The 18362-nt window shown below is 42.7% G+C and overlaps 1 protein-coding gene across 5 annotated transcripts in view; it reads left to right on the top strand.

Moving 5' to 3' along the window:
* rps6ka3b (ribosomal protein S6 kinase, polypeptide 3b) overlaps positions 1–17905 on the top strand; it is a 45841-nt gene extending 27936 nt beyond the window's left edge. For 3 of the 5 annotated variants that reach the window (XM_053487552.1, XM_053487554.1, XM_053487550.1), the window contains 20 exons: positions 3222–3338; positions 3614–3695; positions 6676–6756; positions 6883–6962; positions 7052–7158; positions 8017–8054; positions 8860–9002; positions 9098–9168; positions 12434–12522; positions 12649–12713; positions 12944–13046; positions 13288–13409; positions 14311–14436; positions 14539–14628; positions 15085–15243; positions 16131–16292; positions 16390–16466; positions 16541–16658; positions 16789–16929; positions 17407–17905. In XM_053487552.1, coding sequence (XP_053343527.1) covers positions 3222–3338; positions 3614–3695; positions 6676–6756; positions 6883–6962; positions 7052–7158; positions 8017–8054; positions 8860–9002; positions 9098–9168; positions 12434–12522; positions 12649–12713; positions 12944–13046; positions 13288–13409; positions 14311–14436; positions 14539–14628; positions 15085–15243; positions 16131–16292; positions 16390–16466; positions 16541–16658; positions 16789–16929; positions 17407–17529 — 2094 coding nt within the window. In that variant the 3' untranslated portion in view covers positions 17530–17905. Of the gene's footprint in view, positions 1–302; positions 531–3221; positions 3339–3613; positions 3696–6675; positions 6757–6882; positions 6963–7051; positions 7159–8016; positions 8055–8859; positions 9003–9097; positions 9169–12433; positions 12523–12648; positions 12714–12943; positions 13047–13287; positions 13410–14310; positions 14437–14538; positions 14629–15084; positions 15244–16130; positions 16293–16389; positions 16467–16540; positions 16659–16788; positions 16930–17406 lie in introns of those variants that run through there. The other 2 variants (XM_053487553.1, XM_053487551.1) reach the window with 2 other exon arrangements.
* The last annotated feature ends 457 nt before the right edge of the window (positions 17906–18362 follow it).

The following is an 18362-nucleotide window of genomic DNA, read 5'->3' as shown; positions in this document are numbered from 1 at the left end:
GTGAATTACGCTCTCGTAGGCGGCGAGGGCGGCGGTGAGGGCGGTGGAGATGAAGATGGCAATACCGGAGGCGGGTTGCTTATCGTCTATGGTCTCTCTCTCTCTCTCTCTCTTCCCTTCCCTCCCTCGTTCGCTCACGTTCTCACTCCTCCCTTGATTGCTCCGATATTTGTGCTCTGTGAAGTTGAAGTTGCGAAGTGGAATCAGAAGCTGCTCCTGCTGCTGCACACCTTTCTGCTTTTTTTTTTTTTTTTTTTTGGATCTCCGGACACCTAGTTGGACTTCTTTTGTCAAAAGTGAAGAGAGACAGAGAAATCATCATCTCTGAATCCGCGCAGGAGCTTCTCACAATCCGAGATCTCCGGTATGATCTCCGGCAATGTGGTGGGTCCATCTGGACCCGATAAAACCCTTTTCCGCGTGGCACCATGCCATCACGGCTGAAGGGATCCAGGCGAAGCGGCGGCTCCGGCGGCACCATGGAGCGAACGCTGGCCTCCACTCCACCGGACTCTCAATGGGGCTCCCAGGTACTGAGAGAGGAAGAATCCGGGTTCGTATCGAACGTAGGTTGATGCTCTGTGCTCCTATTTTTACTGTCTCTCAGCTGGTGCCCACATGCTGGTGTTTTTAAAAAAATTATTATTATTATTCTTTCGGTAAAACCTCCGCACTCGTGTTCGTCCTGTTGATGTCCAGATAAAGAATAATCCAGAACATTGCTGGCTTAGGCATCGATGACATCATCGCGCACTTTTGGGAGAGGAGTGCGGAAAGTGGAAAGAGAGAGGGAGAGTAAACGAGAGCCTGAGCGCCAGGTTTTTAGTCACTCTGCTTCACACCCACTAGCGGAGGACTGGGAACAGTGTCATGGCAACCATGTAGGAAGCCGTCCATCACGTGGGCTATGTGCAAAGCCCATTTATTTATTTTGTTTCTGTTTTTATTTCATTTTTTTTCCCCATACCAAACCGCTAGGCCCTACAGGCGACCCCTTGACCTCTCCTACATGGTCCGGGGAGGCGCATCGGCTCCAGGAGTACGTGCGCTGGAGCGAGGCAGAGGCGTGATGCGCGCGGGACGTGGGTGAGACTCAGGGGTTGAGGTTTGTTCGGCTCCTCGCATCGCTCCGCGCGTTTTTGATTTCTGAGTCTGAGCGTGCGCCGAGGCTAGGCTGTGTCAGCGAGCCCGAGAGCGCGCAGCCTCCAGATTTATTTTAGCACAACTTGGCCGGATGTGTCATGTTCTGAGAGAAGCTCAGCTGCTGTACGGCTCAGGCTTCGCACCGTGTATTAGATCAGGGATTTATCCGGGGATTTATCTGACTTTGTAACCGACTAGCGCTGAAATATTGATCAGTCGTAGTGCTGAGATAAAAGGTCAGTCATGTGATTTGGAAAAATGGGGTGCATTTGTACAGATTTTGATTCAATTTAAAAACGATCCAAAATCTTGTTTCAAGAACGAGTAGGGTTTTTCAGAAAACATTATTTTATTACATGTAGTTTCTAACGTTTTTTTTTATTTACAATTTTTTTTAGTTTAAATAAATTAGTGCTTTATGCACTAGAAGTTAAATATCGGTTACTTTTGCATTTATTGTATGAAAAGTTTTTTATGCGAAATATTGTTTGGATCTTTTTTTTCCAGTTACTTAAGAAGCAACATAGTAATTGAGTGTAGCGTAGTGTCCATTAAACTTACTTTGCGTGGTGTGTTGCCATAGCAACCACTTGGAGTCCTCGTTTCATAACTGTACAAAACCTTCACGCGTTATCGTAGCGTCCAGTGTTTCAGGATTCCTGGAGACAACGTTGTTGTTGTTAATACCGGAATACGAAAATCTATTTTTAGGCCCGCGGATGCCAAGTATTTAAGACTTCAACTCGAGAAATGATTTTTTAAATTGTTAGCTAACTTTAGCTACCTGCGAATACAGATGGAGGATTGTTTGTGTAATTTTATAGAAGTGTACGCTGAGAGCTGGCTCGAATATCTGAGCGGTTGTATTTTTTTGTGTGATTTGTTGCATAACTGTAACGCATCCATGAACATGAACGTTAAGTCGTGCGTTTGAATCTTCACTGCATCGTGAAAATCTTCATAATGAAACACACACACACACACACACACACACACTGCTGAATAATGGATGCTGATTGTTAATTCACTTTTTTTTTAACCCTGTTATTTACAAGTTTGAGCAAGATTTTGCAAAACAGTTTAACACGTAAATTAAAAATAAACACAACTAACAAATGGAGTTGATCAGGAGGCGGAGTTGAATCGTACAAGTAAATTGAATCAAATAATCCGATTCATTAAAAAGAAAAAAGTGTAATTAACTGTTAAAGGATTTCTAAGTCGTCTACCGAAGGGGCGGAGTCACAAGTACACACTGGTGACATCACATAGTTGAAAGAAATGATTTGTGAGTCCGCTCTTATTGAAGGTGAACTAAATCAAATGATACGACTCAGTATTTTACAAAAAAAAAAAGAAGCAGGAATTATAATCACTGTTGTGAAAGAGATTTTTGAGGATCTGAATTACCTTTACTAGCCTGAAAGTGATTATTCAGCATCTTTGGAGTGGGCGGAGTCAGTCTTACACATTAATGACATCATATGAGTAAAAGGAGCGGATAAAAAATTAGGCTTTTGGGATCTAAAAGAGTTGTTTCTGAATCGAGTGTACTTAAGTGACAAAGAAAAAAAAAAAAAAAATTTTATCAGCTTTGGAGTGGGCGGAGTCAGCAAACACACTAATGACATCACATGGGTAGAGTTGATTAATTGACAGTGGTTTAAGAAAAAAAGTACTTAATTTTTATCAGAGGTTTGGAAAGAATTTATAAGCTGATCAAGAGAGGGAGGAGTCTGAGACACATGCTGATGACATCACATGGTTTAAAGGGACGGTTGTGCGATTTGGACAATAACAAGCTTTTTTTGAGACCAAGAGATTCGTCTTTTGTGGGTGAACTGAACTGATAAAAGAGCCAGAGGTCCTGTTATTAACCCGGTGGAGATTTTATACACGGCTCAGGAGTGGGCGGAGTCTGAGGCGCACGCTGATGACATCAGAAAGTGGGGGGGGGGGGGGGGATCGAGTTTGTTTGGATGTTTGTTTGTAAATAACAGTGAGTCATTTTAATTGTCTAACTCAATTACTGTGTGTGTGTGTGTGTGTGTGTGTGTGTGTGTGTGTGTGTGTGTCAGGACGATGTGCCGGTGAAGGAGATCAGCATCACGCATCATGTTAAAGAGGGCTCTGAGAAAGCCGACCCCCAGCAGTTCGAGCTGCGCAAGGTCCTGGGTCAGGGCTCCTTCGGGAAGGTCAGTGGAACATTGCACGTGTGTGTGTGTGTCAGTGTGTATTTGTGTCGCTCTTCCACATGCACTTACACACAGGCAGTTATCAGTGCGATGAGGAGAAAAGGAAGGAAGCTGGACATCATGCCAGAGCGGAGAAGAATTATTCTCATCTTCCTGAAGACAATTAGTCCTGGAAGTCTTTTAATCTCCGGTCGCCATGGAAACCGTTTCACGAGCTCTTTTGTTTCATCGAGCCCTGACCCTGCGTCTCACGTGTCTCTTTATCACCTGCACAGGTTTTCCTGGTGAAGAAGATCACCGGGCCGGATGCAGGACAGCTTTACGCCATGAAGGTGCTCAAAAAAGCGACGCTGAAAGGTAGGACACTTTTACACAGCGCAGAAGAATGGCCTGTGTGTGTGTGTGTGTGTGTATGTGTGTGTGTGTGTGTGAGTGAATGTGAGTGGAAAAGAGGAAGCAGCCTCGAGTGTTTGTGTAAAACCAACCTCTAGTTCCCATGGTTTCGGCTCCTGCCCTGTGGTCGACGACGTAAATAGTGTTTGTGTGTGTGGGGTTTGTTTTTTGTCTTTGACAGGATGTTTTGAGTGTGTGTGTGTGTGTGTGAGTCATGATGCTGAATAAAGAAGGTCAGTTCAACATGTAATCACTGTGTATATATCTAAAAAAAAAAAATCTCTTTCACTTTGAAGAGGTCCTTTCAGATTAATTTTCGTGTCGTGCCAAGTGCTCCGCTATTGTCGCTGCTCAAGTGGGAGAACTCGGTCGCGGCACTTCAGCAGGAAGCTCCACCTGGTGTCTGAAGGAAAATCGATGTCTTTGTTCCGTCCACGTTTATACATTAAGTGTTACAGCACTAAGAGGAAAACGGGGGTTTCTAAGCTTTTAGAGAAGACTGCGGTCATGTTCAGCGCCTTCGAGCTGGTGTGTTTAGTCCCTGCGTCCGTTGTAGTTTCGTTAACACTAACAGTAGTGATGCAGAAGTGGATTATTTCAAACTACATGATGTATGATTGCGGAAAACTGGTTTGTCTCTGGTTTAAAAATACAATTCTAAACATTATAAAAACCCCTGGTTCTAAAAAATGAAGCTGAAACATGCAATTCCTCAAATGATCACCAGGATCCAAATTTTTTTTTCGTGATTTTCTCCCTAATTCAGTTGTATCCAATTCCCCCCATCACTAGTGGGCTCCCATATTTAAGGCTACTACTATCATTTAATGAGAGCCGAAGACTATCACATACCTCCGACTCAAACCGAACGCATAATTTCGAACTGCTCTATCGCTAACCGACCCTTCTGCTTGCGTTAGCTCACAGACGCATGTGATTAGCTCTAGAGACATGATTGATGTGAGAGCGCTAAGTGTCTCCGATCCCTCCCCTCTGAGAGAGCTCGGCCAATCAGCTCTCTCCAGGCCCCCGGCTGCGAAAGGTTACAGCATCACCAAACGAGTAGGTATCGAACTAACGATCTCCGAAAGATGGGGCGGGCACTTTACCACTGATTTGAGTGACAGCAGCATGGCAGGCGTCAAACCGCTAGCTGACTTGCTGTGCATTACTTTACCTAACCAGCTAACGGGAATCACTGTCGTTTAACTCGCCACAAGAAATTTAGGGTACGGATAAGAAGTAGGAGTGCGATCAAATAGAAAGTAACTTAGTAGTGATACCTGAGGTAAGTACGCCCATTTATTATGGATTACCCAGGATTTAGGTGGCGTCCCTGATTTGAGCTTCAGAGCCGCTGTTTAGAAAACTTGTGTGACACGTCTCCCAGGGTTTGTCCCATTCCTTGGATACAGTCTGAGGACAGCAGTCTTATGTCATCATACTGTACAGCTACGAGAGGAGACTTACACTCGCTCAGTGAGGAGCCGTTAATACTGTAGTAATGACTCCGTGGTTGAGCCGTGGTTTAAATGACTCATTTTTATAAATAAAAAGGTTCATTAGGAAACCTTGTTAAGTTCGAGCAAAAATATCTGCGGGATTGATCAGAAAGACTTTTAAGAACATGAAAAAGTGGGAATAAAAACCTTGCTGCTACTACTATTAATAACAAACTGAACATTTCTCCATCATGAATCGTGAAACGTTTATGACGTTCAGGTCTTGGAAGGTTGCGAACTCACTGACGTTCTGGTCAGTAAGGACGGGAATCTCCAGGGACCAGCTGATACGATATCATCACGATACCCAGGTGTCGATTCGTAACGCTAATTCTAAACTAATTAGCAAATAACTCGCTCCAGTGAATAGTTTAGAGCACACCACCTGCAGGATCATCGAGGAACTGCAACATTTTACCAGCTCAAATGCAAACTTATAAATGAAATATAATAATAACACAAAGATGTTGGAGTCAGTGAGACGATGTATGAATTTCCACATGAAAAAAAACGAATAGATTTCTTTATTCCTCCCAAAAACCTCTACTGGTCAAGCTGAAGTGAAGATATCAGGTGTGTGGTCTTTAGAGATCTTCTGAGCAAGTACAAGCTTGAAGGAAAGCTGAGGTTGGTTTGCGCAGGTTTCTTTATAATTAAGGAAGTAAACTTGACATTAAAATTTGCATTCCATTAATCTGTTTAAATGAGGCTGATGTCCATGTTTTGATTTTTTTTTTTTCCCACTCCCGATGTTAAAGTACTCAAGTCCTGGACCTTAAAAACTTTGAATCAATTATGTAACTTTGTCAGCAGAATTGATTTATTGAATCATTGGGTTTTTGAGTCAGTTCGCACTTTTCGAATACTCTGGTAAACTCGGGTATAACGTTAAATCCTCACAGCTTTTACAGAAAAAAAACCTCTTCCATCCTCCGCCAAATACTTGCATTCTGCAATCGTATCGCTGCTTCTTCTTCTCTTTTGTGCGATTGGTGCAATACTGCCATCTAATGGACTGGAGTGTGGAGCAGAAGATTGCCTGGGGAAATAATCACATGACTTTAATCTGATGAGATGGCATTTAAACAATCAAAAAGACATTTTGTGCAGCATTTTAATGTTTATTAGATACCTTTAGTAGTTTTTAAGAGTTTATATCCTGTAAGAAATTAAACCGCTTGAGACAAATCAGACAAACATCATTCTCTAGTCTCTGCTGACATGGTTTACATCGAGCATTCTTCGAGAGGAACGTCGGTTCTCCGTTTCTCTCGCTCTGCTCTGCATGTTCTTTTCTCCCCTTTAATTAATTAGTCATGCGGTGCCATCTGTGTTATTCTGCGATTGCCAGAAAGCAAAAGATCTAGGAGGGTGTGCAGATATTTAGAGGTGATTTTTGGGCGAAGCTCAGCTGTGTGTGTGTTTTGTTTTGTCCCCCTTAGTACGTGATCGTGTCAGGACTAAGATGGAGCGAGACATCCTAGTGGAGGTGAATCACCCGTTCATTGTAAAGCTGCACTACGGTGAGTCTCGTGATTAATGTCTCTCATTCTGTCTCACGGCTCGGTCTCATGAACTTCTTATTAAACGTCTAATTTTCTCTCCTTCGTTCTTTTTTTTTTTTTTTTTTTTAATGAATTCATCACCAGCATTCCAGACAGAGGGAAAACTGTATCTGATTCTCGACTTTCTGAGAGGAGGAGACCTGTTCACTCGTCTGTCCAAAGAGGTAAAGACAAAGGACTTTTTTATTATTATTATTTCTCAAGGCTTTTTTCTCTCTTCACACATAACGAGCTCTCCATGCTGCTTCCTTAGGTCATGTTCACAGAGGAGGACGTGAAGTTTTACCTGGCCGAGCTGGCTTTGGCTCTGGATCACCTGCACGGGCTGGGAATCATCTACCGGGACCTCAAACCAGAGAAGTAAATAACAACAGATTTGTGTTGTAAATCGTACACCAGAATCAGATATGAAGCAGCACCCACACATGCCGGTCCTTTCATCTCGACTCGTATTTTCTGCTTGAAATATTTGTTAAACTAACAACAAAAAAACCTTGTGAGCTGCTTTCGCATTTGATCAAATGGTTTAAGGGGCGTTCAGATCAAAGCGGGACTTTTGATTGTGCAGAATAACAGAACACAGTTATGAGAGTTATAAAAACTCTGTTTAGTTCTCGATGTAATCCCCTGCTACACTAATGCACCTGCAATGAGTATTATAGGGCTTGGATAACATGAACTTCAAAAGTTTTCTCAGTTCACCAGAACCATAATTGACTGCCTGTCTGATTCACTGGCCTCTCAGGAACTCCTTTAATGACCTAAACCTGCGGAAATGACTTGTAGCGAGGTCAGGACTGTATGGGGAATGTGATAAGTTCCTATAATGTGCAAGTGGTGTTGGTGGATGATTGTGTGTACAGTTCAGCTCAAGTTGGCGACGTCGCTTTTCGAGGATCAGGCGTTTCACTCGCTGAATGTTCAAGCTCGAGCCCTCATTATACACGCATTGTGTCTGTCATGATGCAGTCTGACATTTGCGTAATATGCCTTGTTAGTGTTTTAGCATTTTAGCAACAAATGTATATCCTTTTAACTTTGTTGGAGGAAATCAAGCCGGTGTGTGTGTGTGGTGGTGAAGTTTTTATCTCTTGATAAGCAATAACAAATTATAATCTTCTTTTGATTTGTGTAACGCTGCTTTGCAACAATGACGAGCGCTATATAAATAAAATTAAATTGAATTGAATAACAAGATGAATGTTTGTGTGATTTCAGCATCCTGCTGGACGAGGAGGGACACATCAAGCTGACAGGTGGGGAATTTCAGATCGCTAAGTTTATTTCGCTTTCCTGACACAAACCAAACGCAAACTTTCAGACTAACTAACTACACACGGGTTACAAGCTGCCTTTAAAGGGGCGGGGCTGAAGAATTTGAGTCGGGGGCGGGGCTAATTTCTTGGACTGCATAGCATGATATATACATGTATTAGGAGTTCAGAGTTTTTCTAATGTGTATGCGGTTGTTATTTGAAAATGATTAGACCAGCTTCTACTCTTCTTGGAAGACTGTGAACAAGATTTTAAGTGTTTGTGTTGGAATTCATGCTGCAGAGCGTTTATGAGATTAGCCACTGGTGTTGGATGAGAAGTCCCAGCTCGCCATCTCGGTTCCAGTTCATCCCAAAGGTGCTCGATGGGGTTTTTAGGTCAGGGCTCCATGTTAGGACCATTTAAGTTCATCCCCACACTTTATAGCTCTTGCTTTGTGCACTGAAGCACAGCCATGTTGGAATAAAAAAAGGGCCTTCCCAAACTGTTGCCACAAAGTTAGAAGAATAGCATTGTCCAAAATGTCTTGGTACTGTATGCTGAAGCATTAAGATCACTGGGGTGAAGGGGTCTGATTAATTGATTGAAACCTGAATTCAATAATTAACAGGGTTGCCCAACTGCTTTTGTCGATATAGAGCATTATCACAGTACTATCGCTTTTTAAACGCGACATAACAATCAGAACGGTTATAAGAATTCTACCTTTTCAAACCAGATCTTAACAATTTCCATATCGTTGCGTATCCAAGTCTCAGCTCGTCCGTCTTGCTGTGCCTTTTTCAGACTTCGGCCTCAGCAAGGAGTCAATCGATCACGAGAACAAAGCCTACTCGTTCTGCGGGACGGTGGAGTACATGGCTCCTGAGGTGGTGAACCGGCGGGGACACACCCACAGCGCCGACTGGTGGTCGTACGGCGTCCTCATGGTGAGTGTCACGGCTTCCTCGACCGTCTCCACCGTTCCATTCATTATCACATTATTGTGCGTTTGGTACACGATGCGAATGTTTTCTGTCCGCAGTTCGAGATGCTGACCGGGACGCTCCCCTTCCAAGGCAAGGACCGCAAAGAGACCATGACCATGATCCTGAAGTGAGTGGGGGAAAAAAATCAGCCTGCATCTTGTTCCAATCCCAGATCGAGCAAGCTTTAAGATTTCCACCCTGTAACCGTAACCATGCCCTTAGCACTTAGCACAGCTTGCTCTTTAGATTACATGTCAAACGGAAGTCATGGCAGCTTGACAGTGTGCAGTGTCGGTTAAAGCGGGGCGTCACATCGCGTCCTGGAGAACGTGCCAAAATGTGATGCATCAGCTCACTGGAATGTAGGCAGAGAAATATTTTCAGTTCAACATGTCACGATATCAGCTCGCTAATGAGGGACAGCTTATCCTCTGTGTTATGCAACTTGCAACCTGATTGGACGAGAGAGAAAATTGTCATTGTGCTTTTTCCTTTTTTTTTCTTTTCTTTTAATATACTTAGATTGCGTAAAATGCCAGCTGGAATTTACACGTGAAAGAAAGTTGTTTATCTGATCTAAAAGAATCTTAAAGCCACTAATGGAGGATGTGGTCATACTCCAGATCCAGCGCGCTAACTCTAACACTTCAGCTTCTGTAAACACAAATGGCTGGACAGGGGATCACCCCGAGTAATGCCGTTAGTACTGGATTTTACTGAAGTGCCCCAGGCCGGGGTAGAAGCCTGTGATGAGCTGTAGGAGCAGAATGAATGGAGTGGCGAGGAAGGAAAGCTAGAGAAGCTTAAGTGGAATGCAGATAGTACATTACAAATTGAGTCATGTATTGTTGATGTTGATGTTGTTGAGACACATTGTTTCTGTGTGTGTGTGTATACCTATACATCTGACCATCACGTGTTTGTGTGCTTGTTGAACACCTTGTTTCAGTAACTATTTATTCTATCTATCTATCATCCATCCATCCATCCATCCATCTGTCCATCCTGTCCCATAAAATCTATTGCATCCATCATATGCATCCATTATCCATCCACCCGTACAATCACATCACATTTGTCACCGCTTTCCTTCTTTCCCATCTCATTTGTTCATGCAGCTCATCAATCCATCAATCATGTTCCATAATATCTGTTGCATCCATCTACATTTATCTCTCCATCCATCCATCCATTATCCATCCATCACATCTGTCATCCCATCACATGTAGCCTATTTATTAGCTATCCATCTTCTCCATCAATCCATCATGTTCCATAACATCTATTCCATCCATCATCTACATTTATCCATCCATCCATTCCCATCACATCTGCCACCTCTAGCCTTTCTTCCCATGTCATTAGGTCATGTAGCTCATTCACTGGATATCTGTTCATCCATCCATCTGGTCACATCTTTCCATCCCATCGCATTTATCAATGCAGCTCAGTCATTAGCTACGATTCTACCTACCCATCCATCCTCCTGTGCCATTACAGCTATCACCTCTGTCCTTCCATCCCATCACCTTAGCTTATTCATTATCCATCCATCCATCCATCCATCCATCCATCCATCCATTAGGTCTCATAGGATGACTTGCATCCATTAATCCATACAGTCCCATCTCATCTATCACCTCTATCCTTCCATCTCATCTGATTTATCCACATCACATGTATGTGTGCTTGTTTTCTTCTGTGAAGGCTTTCCACCAGATTTTTAGAGCTTAGCTGTGGAGATTCGTGGCTATCTTGTCTCTAGATCTCAATGTCTCGATGATCTCCCACTAGTCCAATTAAGATATCTCATCTTTGATTTGTTTCATCCTCCAGTGCGCGTTTCGTTTCCTTTCTCACACTCCACCCCCAGTGTTAATGATTGTCAGTAGAACCCGAGAACCAGCGCTCGAGATATTTTTCTCTCGGCAGCTTTGGAGCGTTAACGATTTCTCACACATTTCTACACGCAGTGCTGCTAATCAGTACGGGTTTATAACAGACGAGTTGTCAATGTTCCACCAGCTGCAGTAAAGCCAAACCCAGACGTGTAGCCGTGATCTCGTTCCCTCACATCCATCCCCTCCATCCGCTTCTTCATTAGTCTGTCCATTCTTAAGATCCGGCCATCTCATCTATTTAACAGACCTGTCTATTCTCCAGGCATCCATTTCATCTTTATTCCATTTCGCTCTTAAACTAATCTTCTATCTTTGATCTATCTGTCTGTCCATCTGTCTGCCAGTCTGGTTGTCTGTTCATGTCATGCATTAATTCATGGCTTTATCTAGCCCATACACTCAATCCATCCATCCATCTGTCTGGTCCCATCATGTCACCCCTATCCATTTATCTATCTATAGCATCTACTGCATCCATCAACCTATTCAGTCCTATCACATGTTCCACCTCTATCCACCTTTTCTTCCCTTCTGTTTTATTTACACAGCTCATTTATTAGACATCCATCCATCCATCCATCCATCCATGTCCCATGATATCTACTACTACATTATTCACATTGATTCATCCATTAATTCATTCATCCATCCACCTGGTCCTATCACATCTTTCCATCCCATCGCAATTATCCATCCATCCATTGTCTATCCCATCATAGCTGTCACCTGTCTTTCCATCTCATCAAATTCATCCATGCAGCTTATTTATTAGCTATCCATCCATTCATCCATCCATCTCCCCCCATTCAGTTCCATCACATCTGTCAACTCCATCCTTCTTCCCTCCCCACACAACTAAGTAAATTCGACATCCATCCATTAATTAATTTATTTATCCATCCATCTATCTGGTCCTATCACATCTTTCTATCCCATCACAATTATCCATCCATCCATTCATCTATCTCGTCACAACCGTCACCTCTGTCTTTCCATTCCATCAAATTTATCCATGCAGCTAATTTGCTCTCCATTCATCCATCCATCTTTCTGTCCATTAATCCATCCAGTCCCATCACATCTCACCTCTATCCTTCCATCTTCTTTCATTTATTCTTGCAACTTATTTCTTAGCTTTCCATTCTCTTTATTCATCTATCATGTCGCATAACATCCATCATCTTCATCCATCCATCCAGTTCGTTTGTTCATCCTTACATTTATCCATTTATCTTTCCCGTTCACTAATCAGTCATCTCATCCCATCCCATCTATTCATCCACACAATCCCTTCTATTCCTTTATCTATTAATCAATCTCATCTATTTAACTCCTTCATCATGCTTCCTTTGTTAATCCTGATCCACCCATCTCATCCTTAAGCACATTAACAGTGTTCTTGTGTTTGAAGCGACGCGTTGTTAGCTTTGATTTAATATTATAATCGACTCCTTTAATCTTCCTGATGTTTCGCCGTCTCTCCCGCTGTAGGGCGAAGCTGGGCATGCCTCAGTTCCTCAGCATGGAGGCTCAGAGTCTCCTCCGAAACCTGTTTAAACGGAACCCCTCCAACCGGCTCGGTAAGTCCGACACCACCAAGACACACACAGTGTAATGTTTTCCCCTTCAGCACTGCATTGTGAAATGGTTTACATTTGTATTGATGACTGAAACAGAGCCACAGCTGTTGAGTGATGTTTGTACAGGTGCAGGTCCAGACGGAGTCGAGGAAATCAAGAGACACCAATTTTACGCTTCTATTGACTGGAACGTAAGTGTGTTTGTGTGTGAGTGAGTCAGTGTCTGCTTGTGCTTTTGAGTGAGAAAGGACACACAATGTCGATTATGTTCCTGTAACAGCATGGGCTGAAGTGTGTTATTCCTCCGTCTGTAAACAGATGCAATCAGCTGCTTTTGATTTGAGAATTCCACAGTGATGTGCTGCAAATGTCATGATTTTCACACTGGTATTTCATCCGAATCTTTTTTTTTAATTACCAGAAATTATTTAGGAGAGAGATCCACCCTCCTTTCAAACCTGCTTCTGGGAGGCCAGACGACACGTTTTACTTCGACCCAGAATTCACAGCTAAAACTCCCAAAGGTACGGAAACAGAGCTGCCGCTTAACCCTGTGTCCCGCGTGAGTAATAAGCTACTTTGGGAATGTGTAACGGTCTTCTAGAGAAATAGATAATAAGTAGAGAAAGGATGTTTACTGAATTACTCATAAATCTTTAAATAAGTTTAGGGGGAAGTCAACAGGATGTTGACCATCCTCTGCGTGCGTGTGTGTGCGTGTGCGTGCGTGTGTGTGTGCGCGTGTGCGTGTGTGTGTGTGTGTAGACTCACCAGGTGTACCCCCTAGCGCTAACGCTCATCAGCTCTTCAGAGGTTTCAGCTTTGTGGCCATCAGCACAGAGGAGGAAACGCAGCCATTGCAGAGTAACATGAGCTCTATAGTGCAGGTGAACGCACACACACGCACACACACACACACACACACACACACACACGACTTCTTATTTTGTTGTGGATTTGAAGAACCACCATGCTAGAATTATTTGCACTCTCTAAGGTAATGGATAACATGAATGTATGACATAACACTCACTGATCACTTTATCAAGAACAGGGTTAGTTATGAAATTACCCGCTCAACCGGTCATGTGACAGGAAGTGAACTAAGATAAAGTAACTAAGATAGCCACCACATCGAAACTATTGGTAGATCAGCTACAAGAGATGATCAAAGCAGATTATAGTCATATTAGAAATCACCCAAACTGGGCCAAGTGGCCTTTTTTTTTTTTTTTTTTTTACCATTTCGGAAAAATCGTCCGGTTTTAGATTTGTGGCCAGGGTAGAAAAGTGACCCAAAAACCCTCAGTGTGAAACCAGGAATATGATGTAAGGCGGTTTACAGGATCGTCTATAAATGTCTCCAGTCGTATCATACAGGATGGAATATTATATCATCTTATTATACACAGGTCCTTTTTTTTTTTTTTTTTTTGGGCGGGGGGGTGCCAATAATTTTAACAGGACCGTTTAAAAGGAAAAGTGCACTCATGTGAATGTGAAAAAAAAAATGAAATACCCAGCATGATCCACAAATGTTGCAGACTAAAATCTAAACGCTTGCGTCGTTACGGTAAATCTTCCTTGCGCCTCATTTTTTCCGTTAAGGGTGCCAATAATTTTGACGCCAAGGAAAATATTTTCAAAATTTTCCCTCTCCAAATAGCTCGCTGATGATGATGTTTATTTTAACATAGTTTACATTGGTCTCACATCTGAGCTGGAGGCTGACAGGCCGGACGAGTCTCACATCCTCTTTTTTTTTTTTTTTTTTGTCCCCAAACGCAGCAGCTTCACAGGAACACGTCTCAGTTCAGCGACTCGTACGAGGTGAAGGAGGACATCGGCGTCGGCTCGTACTCCATTTGCAAGCGCTGCATTCAGAAGAGCACGGCCATGGAGTACGCCGTCAAGGTGACCGCCTTGGTTCTGCTGCTTGAATCCTTTATAACTGTCATATTAAACGTCATAACCTTGTGTCCTTGGGCATCCTTTTTTTTTTCTTTTTTCTTTCAGATCATCAATAAAGCCAAAAGGGATCCGACGGATGAGGTGGAAATCCTCTTACGCTACGGCCAGCATCCCAACATCATCACTTTAAAGGATGTGAGTGTGTAGAGTGCACTTCAGCGTTTTACTGTAGCATTGCATTCAGGCGGAGTTAATGCTCTGTACTTATACGGGTGACACGTGATCCCTCGAAGCTAACATTATTTATATCCAGTTAAATGACTAAGCAGTGTAATGTGAGCCTGTTCCCATCTTTAGAGAATATTTATAACCAAATCTATTCGATAAGTTCTGACATTTATATGGATGTGAAATCATTCAGAGCCATGCAAATGATTTTTGCTATTCGGTTAAATCAAGTCGCGTGTCATGGTTCGTTAAATCGTCAGGTATAAGCTGTGTTTTGCTAGATTAATGCGATGATGTAAATGTTAATAAAGGAAAAAAGTTTTAGTTTATATGTGGAGGTAGATGATGGGCCATACTTCGAGTAATTATAAAATATCCAGACACCCGTGTGGCGCTGTGGTAAAAGTGCTCCCTGTTGTGCAGGTGTATGATGATGGACGATCGGTCTTCCTGGTGACGGAGCTGCTTAAAGGAGGGGAGCTGTTAGATAAGATCCTCAGACAGAAGTTCTTCTCTGAGAGGGAGGCCAGTGCCGTGCTCTACACCATCACCAAGACTGTGGAGTACCTCCATGCGCAAGGGGTATTTATTTACATCCCTATAATTATACATCACCCGCCCAACATGATACATCACCCCCCCATCATGATACATCACCCCCCCATATCACGATACATCACCCCCCCATATCACGATACATCACCCCCCCATATCACGATACATCACCCTCCCATATCACGATACATCACCCCCCCATATCACGATACATCACCCCCCATCATTATACATTACCCCCCATCATTATACATTACCCCCCACATCCCCTCCTCATCTTTCAGTATTTACCATAAAGGTTTTGTGCCAAAAGCCCCATAACTCGATATCATGTCCCATCATTTCCAGTTATCATTATCATTAGTATGCCTTATCACACCATCATAACATCCCCATTATGCCCCCAAATCATTCCCAATCATTCAATATTTTCAGCCTCCCATGATTCCATATTATTCCCAAATATCCTTCATCATTCCATAGTATTCCCCAGAATCCCCAATCATTGCATAGTATTCCCCAGTATCCTCATTGTTCCATAATATTTCCTAGTAGCCTCCATTGTTCCATATTATTCCCAAATATCACCCTTCGTTCTATATTATTCGCCGTATCCTCATCATTACATATTATTCCCCAGTATCTTATATAATTCCGTATTATTCCCAACACCTCAACATCATTCCCAATCATTTAATATAATTCCATATGCCCCATCATTCCTCATCATTCCCAGTGTTACTTTTAGTGTTACTCCACAGGCAAAAACACGAGCCACCACCAGCAGTCCTTAACTCACTTTACATACTGTAGCTTCTACAAATGTATCAGCCTTCCAAATCTTGTTGTGCGTGCTGAAAAACAATCACCTCCATCATGTCCCTTCATGTGTCTTTCCTGTTCCGTGTTCTCAGGTGGTCCACAGGGACCTTAAGCCGAGCAACATTCTCTACGTAGACGAATCCGGGAACCCCGAGTCCATCCGGATCTGTGACTTCGGCTTTGCCAAGCAGCTCAGAGCAGAAAACGGGCTGCTGATGACGCCGTGCTACACCGCTAACTTCGTAGCACCAGAGGTACATTTTGCTGCCTTCCCTTCATTTTCAAGTACAAATGAGGTCTTTGCATGTGTTGCAGATTACAGTAGAAGTGCACGGTTTGTGTGTCCCGTAGGTGCTGAAGAAGCAGGGTTACGATGCTGCGTGTGATATCTGGAGTCTGGGTGTCCTCCTCTACACGATGCTGACGGGGTAAATATGAACGTCCCGTTAACAAACAGGTGCTGGTGTGGTTTCAGGTTTTTAAACAGATCGGGCTTTTACAGGTTCACCCCGTTCGCCAACGGACCCGAGGACACGCCGGAGGAGATTCTGGCAAGGATCGGTAGTGGGAAGTTCTCTCTTACCGGCGGGTACTGGAATTCTGTCTCACCCGAGGCCAAGGTACATTTAAAGGATGGAGAGAGTCAGTGCAGATTCAGAAAGACTAAAGATGTTTTTATTTCTTGCCTACAAAAAAAATGATTTTAATGGTTCTACTATAGTTCCCTAAACACGTTCTTGTTTTCTACAGGATCTGGTATCTAAAATGCTTCATGTAGACCCTCACCAGAGACTAACAGCAGCACAAGTGCTCAGGCACCCGTGGATCGTCCTCAAAGACCAGCTACCCAAATACCAGCTCAACAGACAAGACGCTCCTCATTTGGTCAAGGTACACTACAGGACACACGCACTTAATATTTCTGTACGGGAGGCAGAGACGCTGATTAGATTGAATTGGATTGAGCTGCTGGAATGTATTAGTGCTTTCAGGAATAAGAGTTTCAATAGAATTCAAAATCACTAATATGTTTGGATATGTAATATAATCAATAATGTAAATCATGTGATCATTTATAATCCAGAGTGGGCCTAAAGGCAGCCTGGCTGTATCCTGACAGGATAAATAATAGTGTTTAATATACAGCATGTGGAACAAATGAACAAGATTTAAGGGAAGGCACAGTGCAATAAATAGAGTTAGAGGAATAAAACGTAAATCTTATTCCTCATACACCATAGCGATTAGATTTGTCACTTCCCAACCAATTAAATTCCAGAATCCATGAGCGATTTATTAGACGATACAAAATACACCTTGTTGTTTTGTCATCTCACGTCTCCTAAACGAGTGTCTGTGCTCGGACAGGGCGCCATGGCTGCCACGTACTCCGCCTTGAACAGGAACGTTCCCCCCATACTGGAACCTGTGGGCTGCTCGATTCTCGCTCAGCGCCGAGGGGTAAAGAAAGTGACCTCCACTGCGCTCTGAAGCTCCGCCCACCACAACAACCAACCAACCACAGACCTCATGCCTGGCGCTAGCAGACGGTCCCGTCCGATGCACAGCCTGACGCACAGTCGACGCCCAACCTGCCACCCGTCTACCCCTCAACTATAGGACAAGCCTGGACGCTGACGCCCCCTGGTGGACGATTCAAATCTTCCTCATCTGCCTCTGAAGCAGATAATAAAATAAAACCTTTGGCTTTTACAACAGCGTCCAGAACATTCTGCTGACTAGTGTTTTGTTTATTTTTTATTTTTTGGGAAACAAGAGACTCAGAAATGCGTATGAACTTGTAATATACTGTAATATTCTTTTTATAAAGCTGATAGAGAACAATATTATTGTATTATTAAAAAGACTGTGGGCTGTTGTATGTTATGTGTTATGAAATGGCATCAAATATAAACAAATATCAAAAAGCTCTGACAAAAAGCTATTTCTCAGAGAAAAAGAAAACACTCCAAATCATAAAGTTGTTATGGATCTAATAGAGTTTCAAACCTGATTTTATTTTTGTCTAAGAACAAAAATCATACATTGTGTAAATTTCTTTACTTATCATTCAATATATGGAAATATAAACAATAACAAATACAAAAACAAATGAATAAAAACCTTAGGGAAAAGCTCGACTTTGATTGGCTGAGCGCGAGTCTTATGGGAGCGTAGAAGCTGATAGAAAGGATTTGAATTTGATTTGCATATAAGATAATGCTTATGATTACGTACACAGTACACTTTGTGTGTTAAATGTTTTTGCCAAAGAAATGCTTGGAATTTGGCAAGATTACTAGCAAGATTAGATTTTTATTTAT

Source organism: Clarias gariepinus, chromosome 26 (assembly GCF_024256425.1).
Source record: "Clarias gariepinus isolate MV-2021 ecotype Netherlands chromosome 26, CGAR_prim_01v2, whole genome shotgun sequence".
Taxonomy (NCBI): Eukaryota; Metazoa; Chordata; class Actinopteri; order Siluriformes; family Clariidae; genus Clarias; species Clarias gariepinus.
This window is presented reverse-complemented; position numbering and strand designations above follow the sequence as displayed.